This window comes from Penicillium daleae (assembly GCF_028827525.1).
Source record: "Penicillium daleae strain IBT 16125 chromosome Unknown utg000005l_segment0_segment0, whole genome shotgun sequence".
Classification (NCBI taxonomy): Eukaryota; Fungi; Ascomycota; class Eurotiomycetes; order Eurotiales; family Aspergillaceae; genus Penicillium; species Penicillium daleae.
The window spans coordinates 973,019-995,665 of record NW_026623153.1 but is presented as its reverse complement, the minus strand read 5'-3'; the positions used below and the strand labels follow the sequence as shown (position 1 = coordinate 995,665).

Here is a 22,647-nt window from a genome sequence, read left to right as displayed (position 1 = left end):
GTTGGACGCCATTCGGTGGGCCCAACTGCCCAGCGGCCATTGGGCATCTGAAGGGTTTTCTCGTTCACACCTAACCACTGCTGGCCCAACGGGAGCAGAACTAAAAGAGACTAACAGAGCTAACAGGTCGAAATAAATGGCCATTGGAGGCTAGCACAGCTGGTCACTGTGACAACTGGCCCCACCAATCACTTTGGTTACTCTGTTTTTCTCTCTCGTCAATCATATGCTGGCTGCAGGCTTGCTTGTTGTACAGAGTACTGGTGTGAGGAGTACAGATGTACAGAGGACAAAGCATTGGAAAGGGCTCTGATGGCCTTAGGTTGGGCATATGAAACTGTTATCTGGTCTCTTCTTTAATTATTCTTTATAGATTTTTTACTTTGTTCTAGCTTCGCCTCCTATCAGTTCTCCATTTCTCGTAAGGTACTCCGCAGGGCTCTCGGGTGTCCGTGGTAAGTCAAAGCCCATCCTCCGTAGTTCCGTACAAGAGCGGTAGTCATTGTTGTTCTTCCATGTGGTCCTAGCTTCTGCCTTTTTTTTTTTTTTACCCTCTGGTTCCCCTCTTCCCTCTTCCTCTCTTCTTCATCTTCTCTAATCATACAATCTTGCTCCTACTCTATTACCCCCTCATCCTCCCTCTCCCAAAAATTCTGTTTTGCCTGCTCTGCGAGCACCTCTGTACAGCTCCTGCGTCTGCTTTGCCGGTCAAATTGCGAATCTGTTTTATTGTTCTTTTGATTCCCCCCTCATTTCTTTTCACGACCGTTACGATTTAACGACCTACAACCATGGCGACTGCTGCGACCCAGAGTGGTAAGTGCTGATTTGGCGTTTTTTGGGGGGAGTGGTGTGGATGCAGTTGCTAACGATTCCGCAGTGTCGGAGGAGCATCTGCCCAAAGACCCTGTCTCGGTGGAGCCCGTCCATGCGGCCACCCCAATCGCCATTGACGAGAAGTCCGCAACAAATGGCGAGTCCACCACTGCCGACTCAAAAACCACAACTGCTCAGACTCCTGCCGAACCAGAGGTTCCCTTGACCGCGGCGCAGAAGAAGAAGGCCAAGAAGAACAAGAAGAAGCAGCAGAAGAAACAGGAGAGCATCAGCTCTGTTTCTGCCGATGTTTCTGAGAAGGAGACCCCCACCGAGACTCCTTCAACCGAGGAGGATGCTCCGGCACCTGCAGCTGCCGAAGAATCTACACCTGAGCCTGTTGCAGATGAGCCCAAGCTCACGGAGTCTGTCCAGCCTGTCGAGGAGCCTGTGACCAAAGAGGAGCCACTGGCCACAACCGAGGAGAAGGTGGAGGCTGTCCCGGAGACTGCTGAGACTACCAAGGAGGATCCTGTTGCAGATGAGCCCAAGTCTGCTGATCCTGTCGAGGAGCCTATCACCAAGGAGGAGCCTCAATCTACTACCGATGAGAAGGTGGAGGCTGTCCCCGAGACTGTCGAGACCGCCGCAGAGGAGCCTACCACTCAGACCGCTTCCGAAGAGACAAAGGTGGAAGAGGTGATTCCGGAGGCTACTAAAGAGATTCCCACTGAAGAGACCATCGCCGAGGAGCCAGTCAAGGAAACTCCTGTCGAAGAGCCCTCCACAGAGGCCCCCGCAACCGAGGCCAAGGAGGATGCCGTTGTTGAAGAGTCCGCCAAGGTAGAGCCCGTTGAAGCACCCCAGGAGGTCTCTGAGGAGAAGCCTATTGCAGAGGAATCTGCTGAGGTTTCTACCACTGAGCAGCCAGTCGAGGAGCCTATCGCTCAGGAGACTGTTTCCGAGGAAGCACCCGCTGTTCAGGAGAATGTTGAGACAACTAAGAGTGAAGAGCCTGCTCCAGCCGAGACTACCGCTATCGAACAATCTGTTGCCGACGAGACTGCCACCGAACACGCCCCCGAGGCCGCTAAAGAGGTGACTGAAGCCCCTGCTGCTGAGGAGAAGGTTGAGACGGAGAAGGTTGAGGAGCCTGCCACTGCCGAGACCGCTATCGTGGAACAGCCTGCCACCGAAGACGCTACCCCCAAGCAGGAGTCTGAGGCTGTCAAGGAGTCCACTGAAGCCCCTGCTGCAGAGGAAAACGTTGAGACGGAAAAGGTGGAGGAATTTACTCCGGCCGAGACGACCGTTGAGCAACCCGCTATCGATGAGACTGCCCCCGAGGAAGCCCACAAGGCCGTTCAGGAGTCGACCGAAACTCCCGCCGTCGAGGAAAAGATTGAAACAACAAAGGTCGAAGAGCCAAATCCTGCCGAGACCGCCGTTGAGCAGCCTGTTGCTGAAGAGACTATCAGCGAGGAAGCTCCCAAGGAGTCCACTGAGATCCCTGTGACCGAAGAGAAGGTTGAAGAGCCTACCTCGGTTGAGGCCGCCGTCGTTGCGGAAGATACTACCCCCGAGGAGACTTCAGAGGCTGCTAAGGAGTCTGTTGAAGCCCCTGCCGCGGAGGAGAAGGTTGAGGAGGCTACTACAACCGAGACTCCCGCTGCTGAGGAGACGGTGGAAACAGCAAAGGTCGAAGAGCCTACCCCTGCCGAGACCACCGTTGAGCAGCCTGTTGCTGAAGAGGCTATCAACGAGTACGCTCCAAAGGAATCTACTGAAATCCCTTCTGCCGAGGAGAAGACCGAAGAGCCTTTAACTACCGAGGCTACCGCTGAAGAGCCGGCTGCCAAGGAACCTGTCACCACAGAAACTTTCGAAGAAAAGGTCCCTGAAGCCGCTGAAGTCACTCAGAAGCCCACCGAGACCCTCGTCGTGGAGGAGGCAGAGAAGGTAGAGGATTCTACCACCATCGAAACCGCTGCCGCAGTGACACCCGAAGTCCAGGAGCCAGTCGCCGAGGCTCTCCCCGAAGTCGCCAAGGAGTCCACTGAAGCTCCCTCCGCCGAGAAGAAGGTTGAGGAACCTCCTATCGCTGAGACAGTTGCTCCTGAGCAGCCCGTGGCTGAAGAACCCGTCACCGAGCAGGCTGCCCCTGTCGAGGAGTCCAAGGAGGAATCCAAGATTGAGGAGCCAGCCGTTGAGCCCTCAGCTACTGAGCCTGCCGCCACCGAAGAGCTTACTTCCAAGACTGAGGAAACTCCTGCACCAACCGCCGAGATCACGGAGCCTACGGCTGCTGAAGAGGCTGCCATCGCTGAGCCGGTCGAGACAACCACCACCGAGGAAGCTACTGACGCCCCCAAGGCCGAAGATACTCCCGCTCCCGCTGAGGAGGCCAAGGTCGAGCAGGTGACCGAAGAATCCGCCAAGGACCTCACTATCGACGAAGCTACTGAGAAGCCCACCGTGGAGATTGTCCCTGCTATCGCCGCTGAACCCATTGCTGAGCCCATTGCTGAACCTGCCGCCGTCGATGAGACTCCCGCTGATGAGCCTGCTAAGGAGGTTATTCCCGAGACTGCTGAGAAGTCTGTGGAGGAGCCAGTGAAGGAGACCGTCCCGGAGCCTACTGAGGAAAAGGTGGCCGAAGTTGAGACTGCTGCTCCCGAGCCTGTATGTCCCGAAACTGTTGCTACCGAGGAGGTCCCTGCTCAGGAGCCGGAAGCCCCTATTGTTGAGGATCAGAAGGTCGAGGAGCCTGCTACTCAGGCTGAGCCTGTAGTCGAGACTCCCGCTGTTGCTGAGGTTCCTGCTGCTAGCGAGCCTGCTATCGTGGATTCTGCTCCCGCCGAGGAGGAGACTAAGGCTGCTGAGGAGTCTGTCGTTGAGACTGAGATTCCTGCTCCTATTGAATCTACGGAGGAGGTTCTAGAGCCTGTTGAAAAGAAGGTCGCTGAGCCCGCCGTCGAGGAACCGATTTCTCAGCCTGTGGAGGAGGAGGCGGCTGAGCCCGTCGAGGATAAGGGTTCCGAACCTACTGTCGAAGAGAAGGTGGCCGAGCCTGTTGTCGAAGAGCCTGTTGTCGAAGAGCCTGTTGTCGAAGAGCCTGCCGTCGAAGAGCCTGTTGTCGAAGAGCCTGCCGTCGAAGAGCCTGCCGTCGAAGAGCCTGCCGTCGAAGAGCCTGTTATCGAAGAGCCTGCCGTCGAAGAGCCTGCCGTCGAAGAGCCTGCCGTCGAAGAGCCTGTCGTCGAAGAGCCTGTTGCCCAGACTATCGAAGAAGCACCTAATGAGGAATCTCCCGAGGCAATTCCTGCTCAGGAGCCTTCTCTTGAGGACAAGGCTGTCGAAGTGAAGGATGACACGCCCGCTGAGACCCATGCTGCTAAGGATGAGGTCCACGAGGAACCAGCCCAAGAGAAGGAAGTGGAGGCCGTGCCTGTTGCTGCCGAGTCAGTTGGTGTCGAACAGCCTGCAGTGATTGAGGTCACGCCTGAAGCTCCCGCAGCTGAGGACCTTATCGATGAGCAGACTCTTGTTGCTGTTGAGGAGGCTACTCCTGCGCCGGCTACGACTGAGGAGTCTCTCTACAATCGCTGCTGAAGAGCCCGTTGCTGCTGGAGAGGAGCCTACTACTACGGCTACTCCTGTTGATGCTCTTGTGACAGAGGATATCACTTCTGGAGAGTCGGCTGAGCCGGTTACTGAGCCCGAGGTTCCTGCTACAACTGAGGCTGCTGAGGCTTCTCCTGAGCCCAGTGTGGAGGAGTCTGTCCAGGAGACTACCAAGGAGGAACCTGTCTCCGCTGTGGAAGATGCTGCTCCGGTCGAGTCTGCTCAGGCTGAATCTGTCGAGCCTGTGCCCACCCCCGTTGTGGCGGAGACTGAGACTGTTGCTCAAATTGAGGAGCCTGTCCCCGTCGGGGAGACTCTGACAGCCAAGGAAGAAGCTGCTGTGGCCGAGGAAAGCGCAAAGGAACCCGAGCCGGAGAACAAGCTGGAGGAGGCTTCTGAGCAGCATGTCGCAACCGAAGAGGTTCCTTCTGCTCCTATTCAGACTGAGGAGTCAGTGGCAGAGACCCCTGCTCCCCAAGAAGAGAAGTCTGAAGAAGCTGCCAAGGATAACATCCTGACACCAGAAATTCTCGGTGCCGGAGCGGCTGCTGCCGCCATCAGTGTTGCTGCAGTCGGCGTGTCTTCTGCACTGCATAAGGAGCCCAAGACCGAGCCTAGTGACTCGATCGTTCCCGCCATCAACGGCACCTCTTCCGACGACAAGACCGAAACCAAAGCCCCTGCCGCAGAACAGCAAACCGAAGACTGTAAGCCGAGGCCATTTTCCATCTCACACAATGTGTCTATGCCGTCTTTCGAAGCTGATCCGGTTCTTACAGCCCTCGCAGGCGATCGTGAAGCCCTTCTCCAGAAGCTCAACCAGCCATCCACCGACCAGTTGACCGCTGCCATTACCGAGCCGGCCACCACCACAAACGGCGACAAGCAAGCTCGTGTTGAGAACGAAGTCGAGCCTACCCCTGAGTCTAGCCAGAAGACCTCTGGCCAGCTCAGCCCCGAGAATGCTACGACTAGCAATGCGAATGAGGAAGACGCTCGTCCCGTGAGCCAGAACCGGTCAGTGACAGCTGTTTCTCTAAATAGTGCGTCAGACAACTGGCTCAAGGCGTTCCTGCGCACTGTCTTTGTGGGCTTCTTTGGCACTATCTTCTCCCCCTTCCGCCGCCGCCGCAAGTCTGCAAAATAAGGCTGTGCTTGACGAGAGCCTTTATCAATCCATATACTTGCCCTCGTTATTTTGATTCTGCACCTTGAAGGAGATGCTATCCGGGGTTTCCTTAGCGTGATCTCTCCATCATGATGCAATCTACTAACATTGCTTTGATCAGGACCCTGTTCTGGATTGCCATTGCTGCGGTGCCTCTTTTTGCAATCCTATTGTTGCGTGACCTCATTTTTTGAGAGTCTCCTGGATGATGCTCGCTGTCATCACATTCGAGAATGATTGATCGCGTTACTTTGACAAAAAGTTGTCGGTGTTTCGATTTTATCTCCACTATTTATTCCCCTGTATTGTTTACGATTTTCCTTTTCGTTTCTCTCGGATTGTGTTGTGTTTGTGTTTTCTGCGTTGTGTCTTTTTATTATGAATTTCTTTTGTCTCTCATGTTGGTGGACAAGGTCGATGCTCGAAATAGATCAAGTCTTCGAGATGGCTAGTCGCCAGTGTGTATCTAATGAGGCCTCTTATTATGAACCTAATGAACGGATATGATCAGTTGAAATAGTGCAGTAACCTTGGACCTGGTTTCTCTATGCTTCCAGAACCTGTAATGGAAAATATCGGCAAAAGAGCTATCCATACTTATACGGTGGTGCTCTACGTAAAAGATAACTGGTGAATGGCCGAAGAAAGGAATTTCGCACGGTGATACCTAAGCTACTGTGTGGTGCCCTTCTATTCCTTTTCTACATAGACGTCAACGAGCATATATGGCGAAGAATAATACGAGGTCTTTGTGATCATCCCTGGACGTCAGGGTCCATTGAGGTACTGGCAGTAGCCAATACAAGGTAGTCAACCTCAAAAATGTATGGACATCCGTCTTTCAAGACTTTTGGATCTCACTATGCGGGTAATTGCCAAAGGAACTCTAGATCTAAATCAACTCCATCCAGCCTAGCCCAGCTATCCCCTTCGTTTGGTCCAAATGGTACCATCGACGGCTCAAAGGGTAAAGATAGCCAGTCATTGACATCAAAGTCAAGGGGCCCTTCTGGATCAAACCCCGACAGATTCGACAAACCCTCATGGTCATTGTTAAGAGCCTGATTCATGGACGGATATAAGTCCAGCGTCGGTAAAGGCCTTTGCAGTAGCCCGGATTCGACACCGGAAGCTTCTATCATTGAAGTTGAGGACATCAAACTTCTCCGTAGACGAGCGGCCTGCGTATTCAGCAGGGTAGCATATCGTAGTTTCATATGGTTGTCATCCTCTTTGTTGTCTTGCAGGGATTCTATAGCTCGGTCAAGGATTTGCAAGGCCTCTTGCAATTTACTGTTCCGCACGCCCAACGCAAGAGCTTTCATCAAGAATATCGATGAACTGATCGTTCTAAAGAGAAATCTCATCGGAGAGAAGTATAGGGAGCCTGCAGTACCGAGAGCAGCAACCGTCTCGAGTGTCTGGCAGCAGCCATCGATGACTTCCTCGATGAAGCCATACTCCCGAGCAGTCATGTTCAGCTGCCGTGCTCTTTCTATGAATGAGTGATCAATTGTTGACTCGCCATAGGTGGTTTTTGCCAAGACTCGCTGCACAACGACTTGCATTCCTATCGAGTTGATGAGCACTCGAAGATGTTGATGTTCAATAAACAGTATGTCGGTAAAAGATGACCCGGGAGCTTTGTAGATTAGTAGCGTTCAGATTCAGAAGAATTAACGAAGGGGTTTCATACCGGCGATACGCATGTTCCTTTGGCGCCAATTTGCCAATAAGGTCTGCTTTTGCTCCAGGATAGAGAAAAATGCATCCGCGGATCCAGTCGCAAGAGATGTACTCATCAATGGAAAGAGCGTCTCCATGATTGATGATGTCAGCTTACTCAATTCTCTCCACGACTTCATGAACGACAGCCACTCGCTACCCCTTGTGTCCAGTCGAAGCAGGTCCGGATCAGGCATCATGAGACCAACATCCGAAGGCATCGGTGATGTGCATCCGAGTCTAGATGACAATGCGTTGATAAACACAAAAAGAAGACCTGGAAGACGTTGCCTCCGCAGCTCAAGATGTTGAAGGTACATCTCAGCATCAAGACCGACCAGGTCGCCAGGTTTCAACACCCGAGCATTGGGGCTAAAGGCGCCAAGTTCATGGGCAAGCGCCAAAGCAAGACTTAAGACCATCCACGACATGTGTTCAAAGCGTTTAGTTGGTTCAACGACATCTTGCTTCCATGTATCAGAGACTGGTATCTCTTCGACTGGCAAGGGAGGATCGCGTGCATCCAAATTCGTCATAATAAAGTCCGAGTCCCAGCCATCCGTCTCAGGAGGAAATTGTAGGTGTCGTGGGAACCACTCAGACATCAATAGCAGTGCTTCAATACTTCCAATGTTTCGAGTTTTTGCTTTGGATATCTTCTCTTGGCCGAGAGTCAGTCGCATCAGTAGGTGTTGACAATGCTGCCACATGCGCTGATGAATGAAGAATGCCCGGGACCGGCCGCCAACTCCAGGCAGAATATGATGCCGTGAGGATATCATGAGTATGGTACAACATAGCATTGGCTCTTGCGTCACCAAGTAGAATTGATTTTTATGTGAGGCGAAAAAGTCCGTGAGCACGGGAGAAAGTGGGCTCAAGTTCGCGAAAAATCTATCCCCGTTAGAATCAAGCTCAATCCAATATATTGGAACACTAACTGGTCGACCAGTGTGATGGCCTCATATGATGAGAACCAGCCCATTTTGACAAAACGACAAGCATTCCAGATGCGAAGTGCGTCCGTCTCATTTAAGCTTCGAGGCAGGCACAACGACGAATCGGCGGCTGGCATTCCCTCCATCCCACGGTCTTCTTCTTCGAGAAGTGCTGCTTCATAGAGAATATTCATAGCATCACTGTTGTTTGAAACGACTTTCTGCAGCATCGATGTGGGCAGTCCAGCTTGTTTGGTCTCGGCTTGTTGAGATCCGCGTTGTTGTGGCCTGCTTGACTTGGTGAGCAGATAATCAGGAAGACAATGGATATGGAGCAAACCTTTCTCGATTGCTCTCTTCAACACCAGTAGTTTCATTCTGGCGTGTATTAGCACTCTTTGATTCCCGTGACCAAGGTTTCTTCGTTGAGAAGACGCATTCGAGCCGTTGTTTGCTGCATCTCGCACACTTGTTGCCATCCTCCAGCCGACATTTCACCTTCCGACGTGCACAAGGGATGCATGCTTTGTAAACCCTCTGGAACTCATGCTCACGTGGCTCTCGACTTCGAGGGGGCCTTTTGTTCTCCGTCATATCGGGTTGACGAGGATGTGAGTGAGAAGATCGCGGGTATTTGGAAGCGGGGTGCGGGTTTTATGGAAATATCCGCGGTCGGCTTCGTTCCGAGAGCAGTCAGGTCAGTCATTAGTCATTCGTCAATCGCAGCAGTGACAATGGGATTTGATTATGAGGCCCTGGCTGGGAAGGGTCTCTATACTATTATATTCGTCCGGCGACAAAGCATGCTGCAATCAATTCCCGCATGAAGATACATGGCGATCCAGAGATGATCTTATGTTACCTGATACTTACCGCGATTGAGGAGGACCAGCAATCGAATTAGGGTTGGGTCTCTCTGTCTTGATTTTCCGGGCCTTACAGAAATTAAGGTAATAGAGATGTCTCAGAGTGCGTCTTGATATCTGTCCTACGCTTGGAGGAGGGTATCCGAAGTTAAATGCCAATAAGTTGGTTCTACTCCAGAGACGATAGAGATAGGGCAATGATTGGGATTGGTGCATTTATATTTCAAATTACCAGACACGGGCATTCAAATATAATTTCCCTCTCCTCTTAGCCAGTGCTATCCATTATCAAGACTCCCCAGACTTCAGGTCAAGTAACGGAAAGCAGGGTTCTGGTCCCCGCCTTCTGTGACATCAACCCTGTGACGTTCACTGACTTGTCCGTACAATCGGTCTCGTTTGCGGTTCTCCAGAGTCAACGATATATGAAGACCCATGGCGAGGATAGCAATCAAACCAGTAAAGACACAACCAAGAGCACATCCTGTCGTATAGAATGGCGCGTCCTTGTTCGGAAAAACCGAGCTGCTGATCAAACTCGAGCATTGTCCAAAAATAGCGAGCATGGCCATTCCTGCACCTTTCTTGCTTTCGCCTCCCTGGTTGTTCAACAGCCATACGATGTTGATCGACAATGCCGGGAAGATCCCACAGGTTGCAAGCCAGATTCCCGTATACCGCGCCCCAGTCTTTGATCCATCCGTAACACAAGTCAGTATGAGGTATCCAATTGTGCCTAAGATGGCGAAGAATGTGACCACATGGCCACGATTACCCCAGCGATCAGATACTACCGCGGCAACAATACAACAGAGGAATGAAGCAAAATAAGGAGGTGCTGACAGGCCCTGAGCGTTGACCGAAGTGTAGCCCATCGTCTGAATGATTGTTGGTAGGAAGTTGGATAAAGCTGAGAAGGAGAAATTGCAACAAAAATGAATAGTCATGTGGACATAGTTCTTGTAGTCCTTCAGACCACTGGTCACTTGTTTCCATTGGAGTTTGTTTTTTGCCGTCCGATCAATCGTTTGGAGACGCTCCACGGCCTCGGTCTGCTCGGTCTCACCCAGGAATTTTTAGAAGAAAGAGGAAGACCACGAGAGCAAACAAAACCGTTGGCACACCCTCTGAGATCAATCAGAACTAAAACGAGCGCAATTAGAGGAGGAATACTTGCCTATGATGAAAAGGTATCGCCATGGTTCAAGTGACCCCTTAATCTGAGTGATACCGTACGCAAGGGCGGAGGCAAAGCAATTCGCAACAGGAGACATTCCTAGAAGCAAAGAAACTCTAAAGCCAAGCTCATTCCTCTGGTAAAACAGAGAGAGAAAGTAAGGTGCTCCACTGCCGAATATGGCTTCAAAGATGCCAAGTAGACATCTACAAACAAGAAGCTGCGAGAAATTGCTGACAGCACCGGTACACATGGCAGCTGCCCCCAGCTACATCCCGTGGCTCATCAATTTACCATACTCGCATATTGGGGCTCTTTGCACTTACCAGATACACAGTATGGCGACGTAAATGTGCGCAGGCAAGATTTTCCAAAGGACTGTGGTCCATTCGAAAGCAATGTAGCAAATGTAAAATGAGTACAAGACCCATGACCATTGGTAATTGCTCAAGTGGAGGTCTTTCTCGAGACCGGCCGTTTTTGCATTGCCAATGTTGCCTGTGATAAATGTCAGTGACAAGTGTTGTTGTCGGCTTGTCACACTTACTTCTATCCAGATAAGACAAAACGTAGAGTATGCAGACAATTGGCAGGACCCTCCGGTCAAACTGAGAGTGGTTATCATCCAAACGATATCTCATTCAAGGGTTTCAAAAGCATACCTTCTTTCGAATAAAGGATTGTCGTGCCTCGGGGACATTGACTTGAAGCTCTGGTTTTGCGGCAGTATCACCCTCGATGTGATGACTACTAGCGAACTGCTCCACGTCCGTAGATTTTGACATGGCGGCCTACTCAGAATTGGGTCAAATTTGTGTAGAAAAAGGTGCTGGGTCAGTCAACAATGACTCCTCAAAGTTCACATAGATCGAAAGGGGGAATTATGTCGCTTCAAATAATTTCTTGAATAGAGTTTCCATCGGGCTAGAGCACACTCATCCGCCCTTGGCCCTAGTAAAGCCGGGGCCCCGTGGGGTATCAAGGTTCTTCGTGGGCGCTACAACTGCCGACATCCCCGCAGCTGCGCATCGTCGATTTTGACCTTCGTTTGGATATCAGGGTGTTGATAGGTTATGAGGATTCACTAGCTTCTCGCTCAGACCTTGGGCCTTGGGGATGGCGCGAAGGAAATTTCCGCGTCGGCTGTTGCCAATTATCCGCGATCGAATACCCGTGGGCGGAGATTCGTAGTTCTGGTCAAGTGTAGATGACTTGAGGCCGATATCGCATGCATTTTCCTAATATAAAAAGCCAGATATTGTTTCAATAGTCAGGAGAATCAGCTTCAACTGATCATTTATTCTGAGCATCCATCGAAATGTCGGCAAACACCGTTCCCTACCCTTTCCACTTCGACTCCGCTGCCACCAGTGGGCCTCAGGATGGAACCACCACCAATGTCAATATCAATATCAAGAATGTACGCGGAAAGATCCCTTCTCTCCAGGCAGCGCGTCTCCGTATAATGATGCTGGAAGCTCGCAATGATCCCACTAAGATCCTGGCCCACGCCTGCACGTACGATGGCCTGTCCTCTCGCCTTGTGGAGGAAGCCGGTTTTCCTATGGTCTTCCTTGCAGGTTATGCCGTGGCTAGCTCCTACGGTCTTCCTGACACTGGATACATTGCCATGGCAGAGATGTGTGACAAGATTCAGGAAACGGTTCGTCAAGTGTCGGTTCCTATCATGGCAGATGGAGATACTGGATACGGAAGTCCGATGAACGTGAAGCGAACTGTTGAGAGTTTCGCAGCCGCGGGTGCAGCTGGTGTAATGATTGAGGATCAACGCTGGCCAAAGCGTAAGATACAACTCTTACAGTCCCGTGTTGCGTCATATAAAGAAGTTATAACTGACTTTGACAGGCTGTGGGCACACCAAGGGAAAGGACGTCGTTTCTCGCGAAGAGGCATTTGCCCGTATTCAGGCTGCCGTCGACGCTCGCAATGAAGGAAGAGACATTTTCATCCTTGCTCGGACTGATGCTCTGATGTACGGCTGGGAGGAAGTTATGACTCGGGTTAAGGAATTCATGCGTATCGGCGTAGATGCCATCTTCATTGAGGCTCTACCTGATCGAGAGGCGATGAAGCGTTGCGCCGATGAGATCAGCTGCCCCATTTTCGCGAATATTATCGAAGGAGGCAAGACGGAGAACCTTTCAGCCAAAGAGCTTGCTGAGCTCGGGTACAGCGCCGTGGCATACCCGTGGACATTGGTTGCTGCTCATCTGAAGAGCGTCCGGGAGGCTTTGGACGGATTGAAGAGAAGCATGACCGTGGGAGCGCCACCCATGATTCTTACCTACGACGAGGTGTGTGAAGGTGTTGGCTTCAACAAGTATTGGGTATGTATTCGCAAATGTCCCAACGGTTACTTTGCTCGAAACGCAATAAATGCTAACGCAATATACAGGACCGAGAGGAGAAGTATAGATTTAACTAGATACATGTGGACAGAGAAACTAGTGGGCAATATAATAGACACATGTTCTTCCTGAATCATCTATTCCTTCGGTGGAAATGAGTCAAATACTATTGGTATCTTCAGTCCAATCTAGTCTAGACTCAATGGGAAGCTCAACGTCGGGTTAGGCAGCTTCGGCTCTTCCATGGTTGTGGCTGTTTTGCCTAATCGAACCCATGGTCCGAGCTCCGTATAGTTTGAAGCCGCCTTCCCCCTTCCACCGATATTTAAACAGAGATCGGAGACGGGCATTTCGATTTCCCCATTCTCTCTTCGGGTTTCTTCCTCCTTCAGTACTTTGCCTTTCAAGTCAGATTTCTGCATCCAGGCTATCATATCCCCTCGGTGTGTTCGTCACAGCGTTGAGGCTCAGCACTAGACCACGATCAGACAAACGACAAGCTTACTCCACAAGGATCCAAATGATGGTCTCTACAACTCGTGGTCAGAGTTCGGCTCGACGTCGCACTTTACGAAGCTGGCAACATTGGAAGCCATTCGTCTCGCCGCCAGTTACGTCGCGCAAACATACACCCGAGAAGTCTCGCAAGGCGCATCAGTTACGTCAAAAGAACAAGAGCGTGCGCACCGGGTTGGTCAATCGCTTGCCTTTGGAGATCCTAGAAGAAATCATTATTCAGATCGACGCACGTACCATCTTAGTGCGTTGCCAACGGGTATGCAAAACCTGGAACAAGGTTATATCAAACTCCAGCGCCATTCAGCAGAGGCTTGGCTTCCAGTCAAGGCCAAAGTCGAAGGCCATTCAAATCAACCCATTCATAAGAATCATGAGCAGATATTTTTATAGCGAACATCTTAAAGTGGGTGAATTACGCTATTATCGGTATCGTAGGGATGATGGTCCTGCCGAGGACCTTTCGGCCATCTTTGGGCGACCAGAGGCTAGTTGGAGGAGAATGTTTCGTGGGTGATCAAGTTTATATGCCTGGTTTGCTATGCGATTGCGACAAAAAATTGCTTCACGGTAGTTCAAGTCGATGTGTCGATAACTTAAGATTTGTTTTCCCGTTTGATCTGATTTGTTGCTCGGCTTCGGCTCTCCGGAGTTCTTTTCCCAACGCAGCCCAATCAAGCTCGCGCCCTTCGGTTGACATGGAAGATGGAAAGATCTGGAAGAAATTGCAGGATCTTATTATTATTTTCACGGCCCTCTGAAACAAGTCTTGTTAGCTAGAAAATGATTCAGCAGCGAATGGAGTCTTTTCTCTTTTAAAGCAATTATTATCTTTGCGATCGGACAGTACCATGAGTCCTGCCGATCAAACCTCCGGTCGCGAGTTCGTCCTCCGTACCCACCGACCCGGCGATATAGGATGGATCATTCACAGGCACGGCGTCCTTTATGATCAAGAATACGGCTGGGGCGTACAATTCGAGGCCCTTGTGGCCAGCATCGCTGCAGAATTTATCAACCAATACGACGCGCAATCAGAGCGTTGTTGGATTGCAGAGAAAGATGGCAACCCGCTCGGCTGCATCATGCTCGTCAAAGACCGATCAAGCCCAAATACCGCCAAACTTCGCCTCTTACTGGTTGAGCCGAGTGCGCGTGGCCTCGGAGTTGCTCGAGCCCTTGTTCGTCAATGCAGGACATTCGCCGAGGAGGTCGGTTACGAAAGAATAGTGTTGTGGACGAATCAAGTGTTGACACCTGCGCGTCGACTGTATACATCCGAAGGGTATCGATGTGTGCAGGAGGAGGAGCACGAGACATTTGGAATCAACCTTGTGGGCGAATCTTGGGAGTTGGATCTAAAGGCGTCAACTACTTAGATACCGTTACTGCATGTCGGTCGCTTCTGGCCTTGCTGATCGAGACATCACCAACGAGAATTCGCTCGATAAATGCTATTCTCATTTTCCACCAGGTTACTTCCCCAGCATCCAGTAGCATTGCGGGTGTAGTCCTGCAGAAGATGAGTCTCCATAAAAGATCCGCCAGAGCCACTTTGGGACGAACGAAGCATCGAGTCCCCTCCAGAAGATTTGTAACATAGCTCTGGTCTTCATTAATAAAATTCTGCTTTCTCAGAATACCTGCACTTGTTATTTCTGATTGTCTAGGAATCCAGCAAAATCGCAAGCCTCCTGCAATGGCCAGAATGCTGCGGATACCTTCCTCAGATTTTGGGTGTCCTGCATCCAGGCTTCCGATCCCCAAATTTCGAGATCCGCTCATCGCGCATTCCCTCCTCACTATGCTCGCGGAAAAAGACAGCGTTCTTAGCAGTGGCCATAAGTTTGGTGAGCACTAAATCTGTCTGTGATGGGATCCTGATGGGCCATATTTCGGCGCAATTGGCGCCCTTGATGCAAAGCTCTTGCTGGACTCGCTCTCGCTAGTCCGTGTCGCGTGCTTGTGGAACAACAAAAGAAATGCGACTGCATACACAGCGCCATATGGGTCGATTTTTGGGTTCTCCTCTTTGAGCTGTGCCTTTGCTGCTGGATAGTGGTTGGGATTGCATTTCATGAGAGCAACCGCATACCACATTGCTATGAAGTTTTCCCGGTCTCGAATAGCGCATGTCTCTGGGAGTTGATCCAACGTGGGGACGTTGTCATTCTGGAGCATTGACAAAAACTCGGGCTCTGTGATCCAGTCATAAATGTGGTCCTTTTTCAACTAGAGTTCAGTCTTATCGATGTCTGTCTTTGGTGCGGCGTAGCTCAATGTGCTTTGCTCGACCACCTCGATCTCTTACTTGCCGTCCTCCTCCTTTTTGTCAAGGGATCGGTTGCTCGGTGTTGCGAGTAGTGCATACTAAGGGGGGTATCAATATATTTAAAAGCTTAAGAGACATCATTCTCAATGATTGAGATTGCAGGAAAATCTCACTGTAGACGAATTAGTGAGTATATGAATTTGGATTGAATAGTGCCAGTGAAACGAAATGATCCGTATAGATGCCGCGGGTCAATCAGCGTTCTTGTATGTCGTAGTAGCGCCACGCTAAGGGCTGCGCTAACTCTATTAGGAAATGGCCTTCCCTAGTTAGACAGTCCTGCTAATGCAAACTTGCCCCTGCATCTGTTGAGCACTACCTCAACAGGACGGGCTAGTACATGGCATCATATATGCATACGCACAGGAGGCAGTAAGGAAGAAACATAGGGGGAAAAAGAGTCGATCGGTCAATTTAGAGATCTCCAAGGGAGCAGAAGGCAAAGGGGAAAGCAGAGGCCTCTTATAGGCCGAAGGACAGACGGCGCTGGGCCTAAACAAACAAGGAACCTGCCGAAGGGGAATTTCCATCAATAGTCTATGGTGCATGAGCTTTTGATTATATCATGACGGAATCGTTCTAAAAGGCAGCAATGTTACTTACGATGCAAAAATTCCGATGTCATGATCCGCTGTCAATGGATCGACCCTGATGTCGATGAACCATCCTCGTATTTTTGGACTCTTTTAGGGGACTTTTTCCTCGGCTTTTAACTTATTAGAAATTATGCATCATGAAACAGGTGGATATGGGATTAATAATTAAATCGATTTTGTTTGCGATTCATCCACGAAAGCAAATAGCGGCCCTGCCGGTTCAATGTAGATGCAAAACAAAATTCAAATGCAAAATGTCCCTCCATGCGTATAAAATGCGATGTTCGCATAGATTCAGCCTCCTGTATTCATAAGTGGTTCGTTGCGTGAATTCATGTCGTCCATTGTGCTGCAAAGTCGGTGGTTTTCGGGGAGGTTCTCGCTGGAATTCACTCGATGCTCTGCGTTGAGGTTCAATTCATGATGCTGGTGGGACCCCTCAACTGCAACAGAGCAGGATTAATGGTTGGTGTTTGTGGTGGATTTCTCAGTTTCGAGGCTGTGGGCTGACGGTGATATGTTACCAGCCCATCTCCAAGCAGCGGTGCGGGACATGTCGCATATGGGGAGGGCATCTGGGGAGCGCGGGGGAGTTCGACGGCATCAGTCTGAAGACAACTCCGATCAGCCATCTGCCGAAAATTATCGGGAGTATATGGCGAAATATCCGGGTCATTTTGATATACCACTCCGACACCGTTCACGCGCAGGGGCTCGAAAATGGGGTCGTGGAGGAGGGATTGGAGGTGGGAGGCCTCTTGAGACGACTGCTTGCGAAGTTCTTCCATCCAGCCACTGAAGAGAGTTGCGTGTGTCCAATATATACCGGACAGCCGCTTTGCGGACCACTCAACGTCCCAGAGCTTCTTGCAGATCTCGTTGAGGCGGATCCGGTCAATGCTCTCCAGCTGGTTCCGGAGAACGGCCGCTCTGTGATTCACAATTTCTGCGATCCGGCAATATTCATGTAGTTCACCCAGTGTCATGGCTCCCGCGGTGCGAATCATTTGAGAGATGCTGAAATTCATTCTCTCGTGCATCTCTTGGATCTCTTTCAGCTCGTATCCGAGTGCTTTTGGCAGCTCGGTGGCCCCCTTGGGGTTGGGAGTGCTGGTATTCTTGGGCATTGTGGCTGTCAGGTCGTCGATTCGTGTATAGAGGAGCGTGAGAAGGAATCGTTCGGTCGTAGCTTTCAAAGGGAGGAGGGGGAAGGAGAAAGGGAAAGATCTTCCGGAGGAAGATGAATTCGTAGAGACGAAACTGGGGGTGGAAGAGAGAAGGAAAATTCCGGTCTGGTACTCAAAATGAGTCAGAAAAAGAAGGAGCTCCTCCACGGAGTGACCAGTTCAGTTGATGTTGTAGACTTCGGAGGGGGACTGGAGGAGAGTAGGAAGAAGCCTCCTGGAGAAGAATAAGTGGATGCGGCGCTGTGGCCTTCCAACCGAGGTTGGTAAGGTATAAGATAGAGAGAGTTGTGTTTTTGTGTTGCAGACTTTCCTGGGTGGTGTGAGGAGAGAGGAATGTATCGTAGAGATATAAGTCGCGGTGATGTCTCGGCCATCGATTCAGGACTGGTGGAGTGTGAGTAAGATTCCTCCAGAGAGAGGATTGACGTGGTATCTTGCCGACTGTTCAGGTGTCTCGAAGCAAGAAAGCTGCCGTGGTATTGTGGGCGTTACATCGAAGGTGGTCGATTATAAGACAGGGAGGGACGGAGAATAGATTTGTTGCAGTTTCTTGGAATCTCAAGGGAGGAGGAAAGTAATGGTTTGGGAAGAGAAAGTTCAACGGGATGTCATGGGCATCAGGTCAAGATCGGGACAGTGGACAAAACATTCATCCCAAAGAGATGGGATGTAATTTGGATCATAGACCAGACTCTCTGGTACGTTAAAATTCCCTGAAACAGGCGTATGTATCTTATAGCTCTTCTTTTAGTGCCATGCGTACTACTATACGGCCAACGCATCGTTCTCATATTCCCAATCACAGCAATCCCCTGTATAGATAATGTTACTATGCTTAGACATCTTATGATTTACCATTGCAAACTCTTGATATGAGTGTGGAATTTAATAAGCATCATAAAGCTCTCCATCATATTTACCAAATGTCTTTGGTGGATGAGTAAATAAGGAAGCGTCAGGCTTTACGTGGCCATTGGGCCTCCATGAAAAAGTCCGCGATTGAATCTAGCATATTCCACAAGAGTAACGGTTCATGTAGCCCTCGTCTGAATTGTGCAAAGTCCGTTCATATAGGCTAGACGCTCTTCTATCAGGGCACATTCCCGGGAAGTTCGAAGAATTCTGCACTGTTATTCGAGTTGGCTAGAAACGGCATGTCCCCAAATCCAGGAACAAGCCCGAAAATAGTCCCGGAAACACAGAGCATTTACAGAAAATGACTACAGCTACCTACATCTATTGGCCAACTCGCGCGTAAACCCCAATGGCAAGCAATCACCCCAAATCTCCAGGGCAAAATGCTTCAAAGCGCGCTACACCCATTCAGTCTAGCAAAAACCGGAGGTGGATCTCTCATCACGAACAAGATCTGGGGAAATCTCATCCCATTCTCCATTCTCCAGAATCCAGCCAGAAAGTGGCCCTTCTTGCAGTGGTGCTAAACGAAATCGGTTACTAACTTACTTGGGCTGGGCGGCCGGAGAGACAATAACCCCGTTGTGGCTTTGGGGGTAGGGCACGGCAGGGCAATTGCCCCAGGTCAGTGTGGCACGGATGGGTCCTGGTCCAGGAAGTTGGACCCGATCAGGTTCATTCAGTAATACCATGGAGTATGGAGAATGCGAGAGACAAGAGGACGGAGATAGGTGTATCAGTTCTGCGCCTGTAAACGGGGTACGGAGGACGGAGGACAGGCCAAGACATTGATCTTTCGCTAGTGCATGGACCCTGGCGTGCAGGATGCACGATCTACTTGGTTCCTGCAGATAGTGATGTACATACTGTACTGTATGGACTACTGACTCGAGGCATGTTTATATCTATCCCTCGGCTCGACCAACAGACAGGATCACGGGAGATCTATCCTGCAGAGCATACATTACAGTATGTACGGAGTACTCGAGTTCACATTCCCGACATTCCTTCGATCTGCGGTGCCCTCGTGGAAGCCCGATTGACGATGATTGGCCTACGGGATCGGAACGTCCATTCTTCAAGGCGTGGCTAGTAATAATCATCCAACCCATGCGGCAGCCAAGCAGCCTTTCTTAGTAAGTACCGTGAGAGTGTATAGAACAGCCAATTCATTGCAGATACCGCACCAAATGCTGAAATCTATCCAGCTGAAATCTTTCCAGAATCACGGGCGTTCGGGACAAGCGCGTAATTCTGGAGTTTCCCGTTTCTCGTACCTGAGAACGGAGTCGATACATCCCGTACTGTTCAGAGTGGACTATGTGTATGTGGACTACGTATGTATACAGGTTCCACTGGTCCACAACTGCCCCATCCAGTGGATTCCCTAATACCTCCTTGAGACAGGTGAAGCCGAGCTCCGGAGTCGGAGTGCTGGGGAGTGCTGGTCCTGGGAGTCGTCTGACCTGGGAGTTGCCATATCAGTTGTATAGCAGCGAGCAGATATACCCGAATACAGCTCAGGGAACTGGAATGAGCGGTCCACCATTCAGAATGAAGAACCAGGTTTCTTTTTTTTCTCTCTTTTTCTGGCTGGGGTTTTTGGGTTTATGCCAACTGTCCTGAGTGTGTCCTGTCCATTCGCATGACCTCACGGCGGGTCGATGATGCCTCGATGAGTCGTGACCTCGTATTGTGTACGTATTGTGTAATCCGCTTACCCGCAAACACCCGAGCGGAGCCCCTTCCACATCCCACGAAACTGAATGGCTTCACTCCCCGTCTCATGGTAATAATCCACAACTCCATACACAGGAATCAGAGAATGGAGTCTCCATACTGTACTCCGTATACGGAGTATACACCACCAAGATAATAATAAGAATAAGAATAATAATAATTTACCACCCTCAATTGCTCCCAAAAAAACCCAAGATATAAAAGTCTCCATCTTCCCCCCATCCTCACCATAGCTCCCTCTCTCTCAACGAGGCTCAGCAAGGAGCCCCGATCGCCAACGGTCCCGGCAGCAAAACCCTGCCAGCAGATCCCTGCACCGCCAAAAAAAAAAATCGAGCTTGTGTGGGTCCCGCCAAGCTCCTTTCGATCCCGCCGCGCCTGCAGCCGGCGCAGATTTTCCCACGGAATGATCGCAGAGCCTCCGGACCCCTTTTCGGTTTGTTCACTTTGGCCAGCATGCGCTGGCCAGCACTGCTGCTCCGGGGGTGCGAAATGGATGTTAAACGATTCAGCGCGTCGCGCTGAATCGAATTGACCCCGTTTGGGGCCGGCGGTTGCTGGGCTGGGGTGAACCGGGTGGAAGGGGGTCCCAGATTTGCCAGATGGTGCGCGTGAAAGTCGGGTTCTGGCGGGTCGGGAATCCTATTTCTTTTTTTCTCAGACTCGGTGGAGGCCGAGGGAAGCGAGGGAAGGCCGTAATTTTCTTCCCTTTTTGTTTTTTACCTTTTTTTACCTTTTTGGGTTCAGTCTTTCCTTTCCACCTACGTCGTGGACTTTGGTCCTGCGACAGGTATAAAAGCCGCCCGAGATCCCTCCCCCCCCCGGTCCTGCGGGTTCATGCGGGAGGCGTATCTCCCGTAGTTTCTGGTGTATAACGTGGCCCAGCGAGAAATCGGACTGTAGAATTGATGACCGTGTTCTCTCCTGTCTCTGAACTGGTCAGTGGAAACTGGACTGGCCCTGGCGAACAAGCGACGGGTGCCGGATCCGGACCAAAATTACGTGGCTCCAAAAGAGACGACTCGGTGAGGATGGCGGTCCCGAGGAACAGGGTGAGCGAGAATCCACCGGAACCAGCCATCCAGCCGATGGTTGCCCAGTGACACTGGCCCTGGTGGGCCTGGAATCCGAGTCGGCCCGAATTGGGCGACGCCGGGAAGAAATCCAGAAACGGAGTGGGTCAGCTGAGGGTTATGATTGGTTGGGTATTTCGATGGATCGGGTGGATCGACCCACTTAATTAGAAGATGATCCACCGCAGGGAAGGAGAGAAAAAAAAAAAGATTTGAGCTGATGACAGTTCGGGTTTTCCAGGGATTGTTGGCTTTCCCAGGACTCCAGAGACGAGATGGATAGTTCGACTGGTGTATATGTGATAGATGGGATGGATAGTCGAGAAACAGCATGCAGGGGGAATTGAAACTGGGTCTGGGAGATTATGGATCCGTATGGAGCTCTCTTGGGTCGGTTGTCTCCATCGTGTATTATTGCAAGAGAACAGCTCCACCAAGTTCCCAATCGCCCTTCCTCAATGAAGCACCCGAACGAACCCGACCAGCGAACAAGTTTCACCCAGGTCCAGTGTGTATCTTATCTCCTGTCGATTCTGTATATCCTCCGTATCATACCTGCTGTAAGAAATGAAATAACCGGAAAAACCACGTCCAAACCCAAGGACCAAGTTCCCCCCCCAACATTCCATCGACACACCCAGTGGGAGGATGAGACTACGAGACTATTGGTACTACACCATACGGTGCTCGTGAAATACTCCCGTCCCGCACAGAATAGGGCTTTCCCTTTTTTTCCCATTTTTTTTACCCAACCAACGCACTAGCCTCGACTGGGAGGGCGGACCGGCGAAAATTTGCCCGGAGAGTATTTATGTCCTGGGCAGACCGTCTTCCATAGTTTCCCAGCTTTTTCCTCCCTGAAAAGTTCCATTTCCAAACCTATCCTCCTTTTCTCCCCTCCCAAACCAAACCAAACCACCCTCCTATATTCCCAATCTTCACTCTTCACAATGGCCTCCCGTGTCTTCGCCCAGCGCCTGGCTTCCACCATGGCCCAGACCTCCAAGGTCGCCCGCCCCGCTGCTCGCTTCCAGCTCAACGCTGCCACCAAGCGCACCTTCACCTCCCAGAAGAAGGCCCCCGTGGCCACCTTCGCTGCTCCCAAGCGCGTCTCCTCGCCCACCCTCCTCCAGGCCAACGCCCGCCAGGCCTTCCAGTCCGCTGCCCGCCGTCAGTACTCCTCCGAGGTCGCCACCGCCATGGTTGAGGTCTCCAAGAACCTGGGTATGGGTTCCGCTGCCATCGGTCTCGGTGGTGCCGGTATCGGTATCGGTCTCGTCTTCGCCGCTCTCCTCATGAGTGTCTCCCGCAACCCTGCTCTGCGTGGCCAGCTCTTCTCCTACGCCATTCTGGGTTTCGCCTTCGTCGAGGCCATGGGTCTGTTCGATCTCATGGTTGCCATGATGTGCAAGTACGTCTAAGCGTTTGAAATATGGAGGGCAAAAATACTTGCTCCCGGTTTCCTTCTCGCTGGTTTGTATAGCGAGATGAGAAACTGTGGAGAGGGTATGCAAAGAGAACCCAGAGGGGAAAAGAGAGTGGGAAAAAGAAAAAACCTCGTTATAGACCTTTTTTTTGCGACTTCTTCTTTTCCTTTGTTCCCTTTTT

At 50.9% G+C, this 22,647-nt stretch overlaps 8 protein-coding genes across 8 annotated transcripts; 5 read left to right on the top strand and 3 right to left on the bottom strand.

Annotated features, from left to right (window-relative positions):
- Window positions 1–791: 791 nt before the first annotated feature.
- Window positions 792–5,584, top strand: N7458_004656 (PT repeat family protein; the record flags this gene model as incomplete). The annotated part of the gene is made up of 3 exons (XM_056908038.1): window positions 792–816; window positions 881–4,365; window positions 4,430–5,584. The coding sequence occupies 3 exons, from the start codon at window positions 792–794 to the stop codon at window positions 5,582–5,584; spliced, it is 4,665 nt and encodes a 1,554-aa protein (XP_056766656.1).
- An 881-nt stretch (window positions 5,585–6,465) lies between these two features.
- Window positions 6,466–8,645, bottom strand: N7458_004655 (transcription factor domain-containing protein; the record flags this gene model as incomplete). The annotated part of the gene is made up of 3 exons (XM_056908037.1): window positions 6,466–7,247; window positions 7,302–8,224; window positions 8,272–8,645. The coding sequence occupies 3 exons, from the start codon at window positions 8,643–8,645 to the stop codon at window positions 6,466–6,468; spliced, it is 2,079 nt and encodes a 692-aa protein (XP_056766655.1).
- A 794-nt stretch (window positions 8,646–9,439) lies between these two features.
- N7458_004654 (putative MFS transporter) lies at window positions 9,440–10,009 on the bottom strand (the record flags this gene model as incomplete). Its single annotated transcript, XM_056908036.1, has 1 exon — window positions 9,440–10,009. The coding sequence occupies one exon, from the start codon at window positions 10,007–10,009 to the stop codon at window positions 9,440–9,442; it is 570 nt and encodes a 189-aa protein (XP_056766654.1).
- Window positions 10,010–11,629: 1,620 nt separating this feature from the next.
- On the top strand, window positions 11,630–12,757 carry N7458_004653 (isocitrate lyase/PEP mutase family protein; the record flags this gene model as incomplete). The annotated part of the gene is made up of 3 exons (XM_056908035.1): window positions 11,630–12,113; window positions 12,178–12,659; window positions 12,728–12,757. The coding sequence occupies 3 exons, from the start codon at window positions 11,630–11,632 to the stop codon at window positions 12,755–12,757; spliced, it is 996 nt and encodes a 331-aa protein (XP_056766653.1).
- A 446-nt stretch (window positions 12,758–13,203) lies between these two features.
- N7458_004652 (uncharacterized protein) lies at window positions 13,204–13,589 on the top strand (the record flags this gene model as incomplete). Its single annotated transcript, XM_056908034.1, has 2 exons — window positions 13,204–13,440; window positions 13,494–13,589. The coding sequence occupies 2 exons, from the start codon at window positions 13,204–13,206 to the stop codon at window positions 13,587–13,589; spliced, it is 333 nt and encodes a 110-aa protein (XP_056766652.1).
- A 458-nt stretch (window positions 13,590–14,047) lies between these two features.
- On the top strand, window positions 14,048–14,575 carry N7458_004651 (GNAT family N-acetyltransferase; the record flags this gene model as incomplete). Its single annotated transcript, XM_056908033.1, has 1 exon — window positions 14,048–14,575. The coding sequence occupies one exon, from the start codon at window positions 14,048–14,050 to the stop codon at window positions 14,573–14,575; it is 528 nt and encodes a 175-aa protein (XP_056766651.1).
- Window positions 14,576–16,537: 1,962 nt separating this feature from the next.
- On the bottom strand, window positions 16,538–17,251 carry N7458_004650 (uncharacterized protein; the record flags this gene model as incomplete). The annotated part of the gene is made up of 1 exon (XM_056908032.1): window positions 16,538–17,251. The coding sequence occupies one exon, from the start codon at window positions 17,249–17,251 to the stop codon at window positions 16,538–16,540; it is 714 nt and encodes a 237-aa protein (XP_056766650.1).
- Window positions 17,252–21,989: 4,738 nt separating this feature from the next.
- Window positions 21,990–22,460, top strand: N7458_004649 (ATP synthase subunit C family protein; the record flags this gene model as incomplete). The annotated part of the gene is made up of 1 exon (XM_056908031.1): window positions 21,990–22,460. The coding sequence occupies one exon, from the start codon at window positions 21,990–21,992 to the stop codon at window positions 22,458–22,460; it is 471 nt and encodes a 156-aa protein (XP_056766649.1).
- Between the last annotated feature and the right edge of the window lie 187 nt (window positions 22,461–22,647).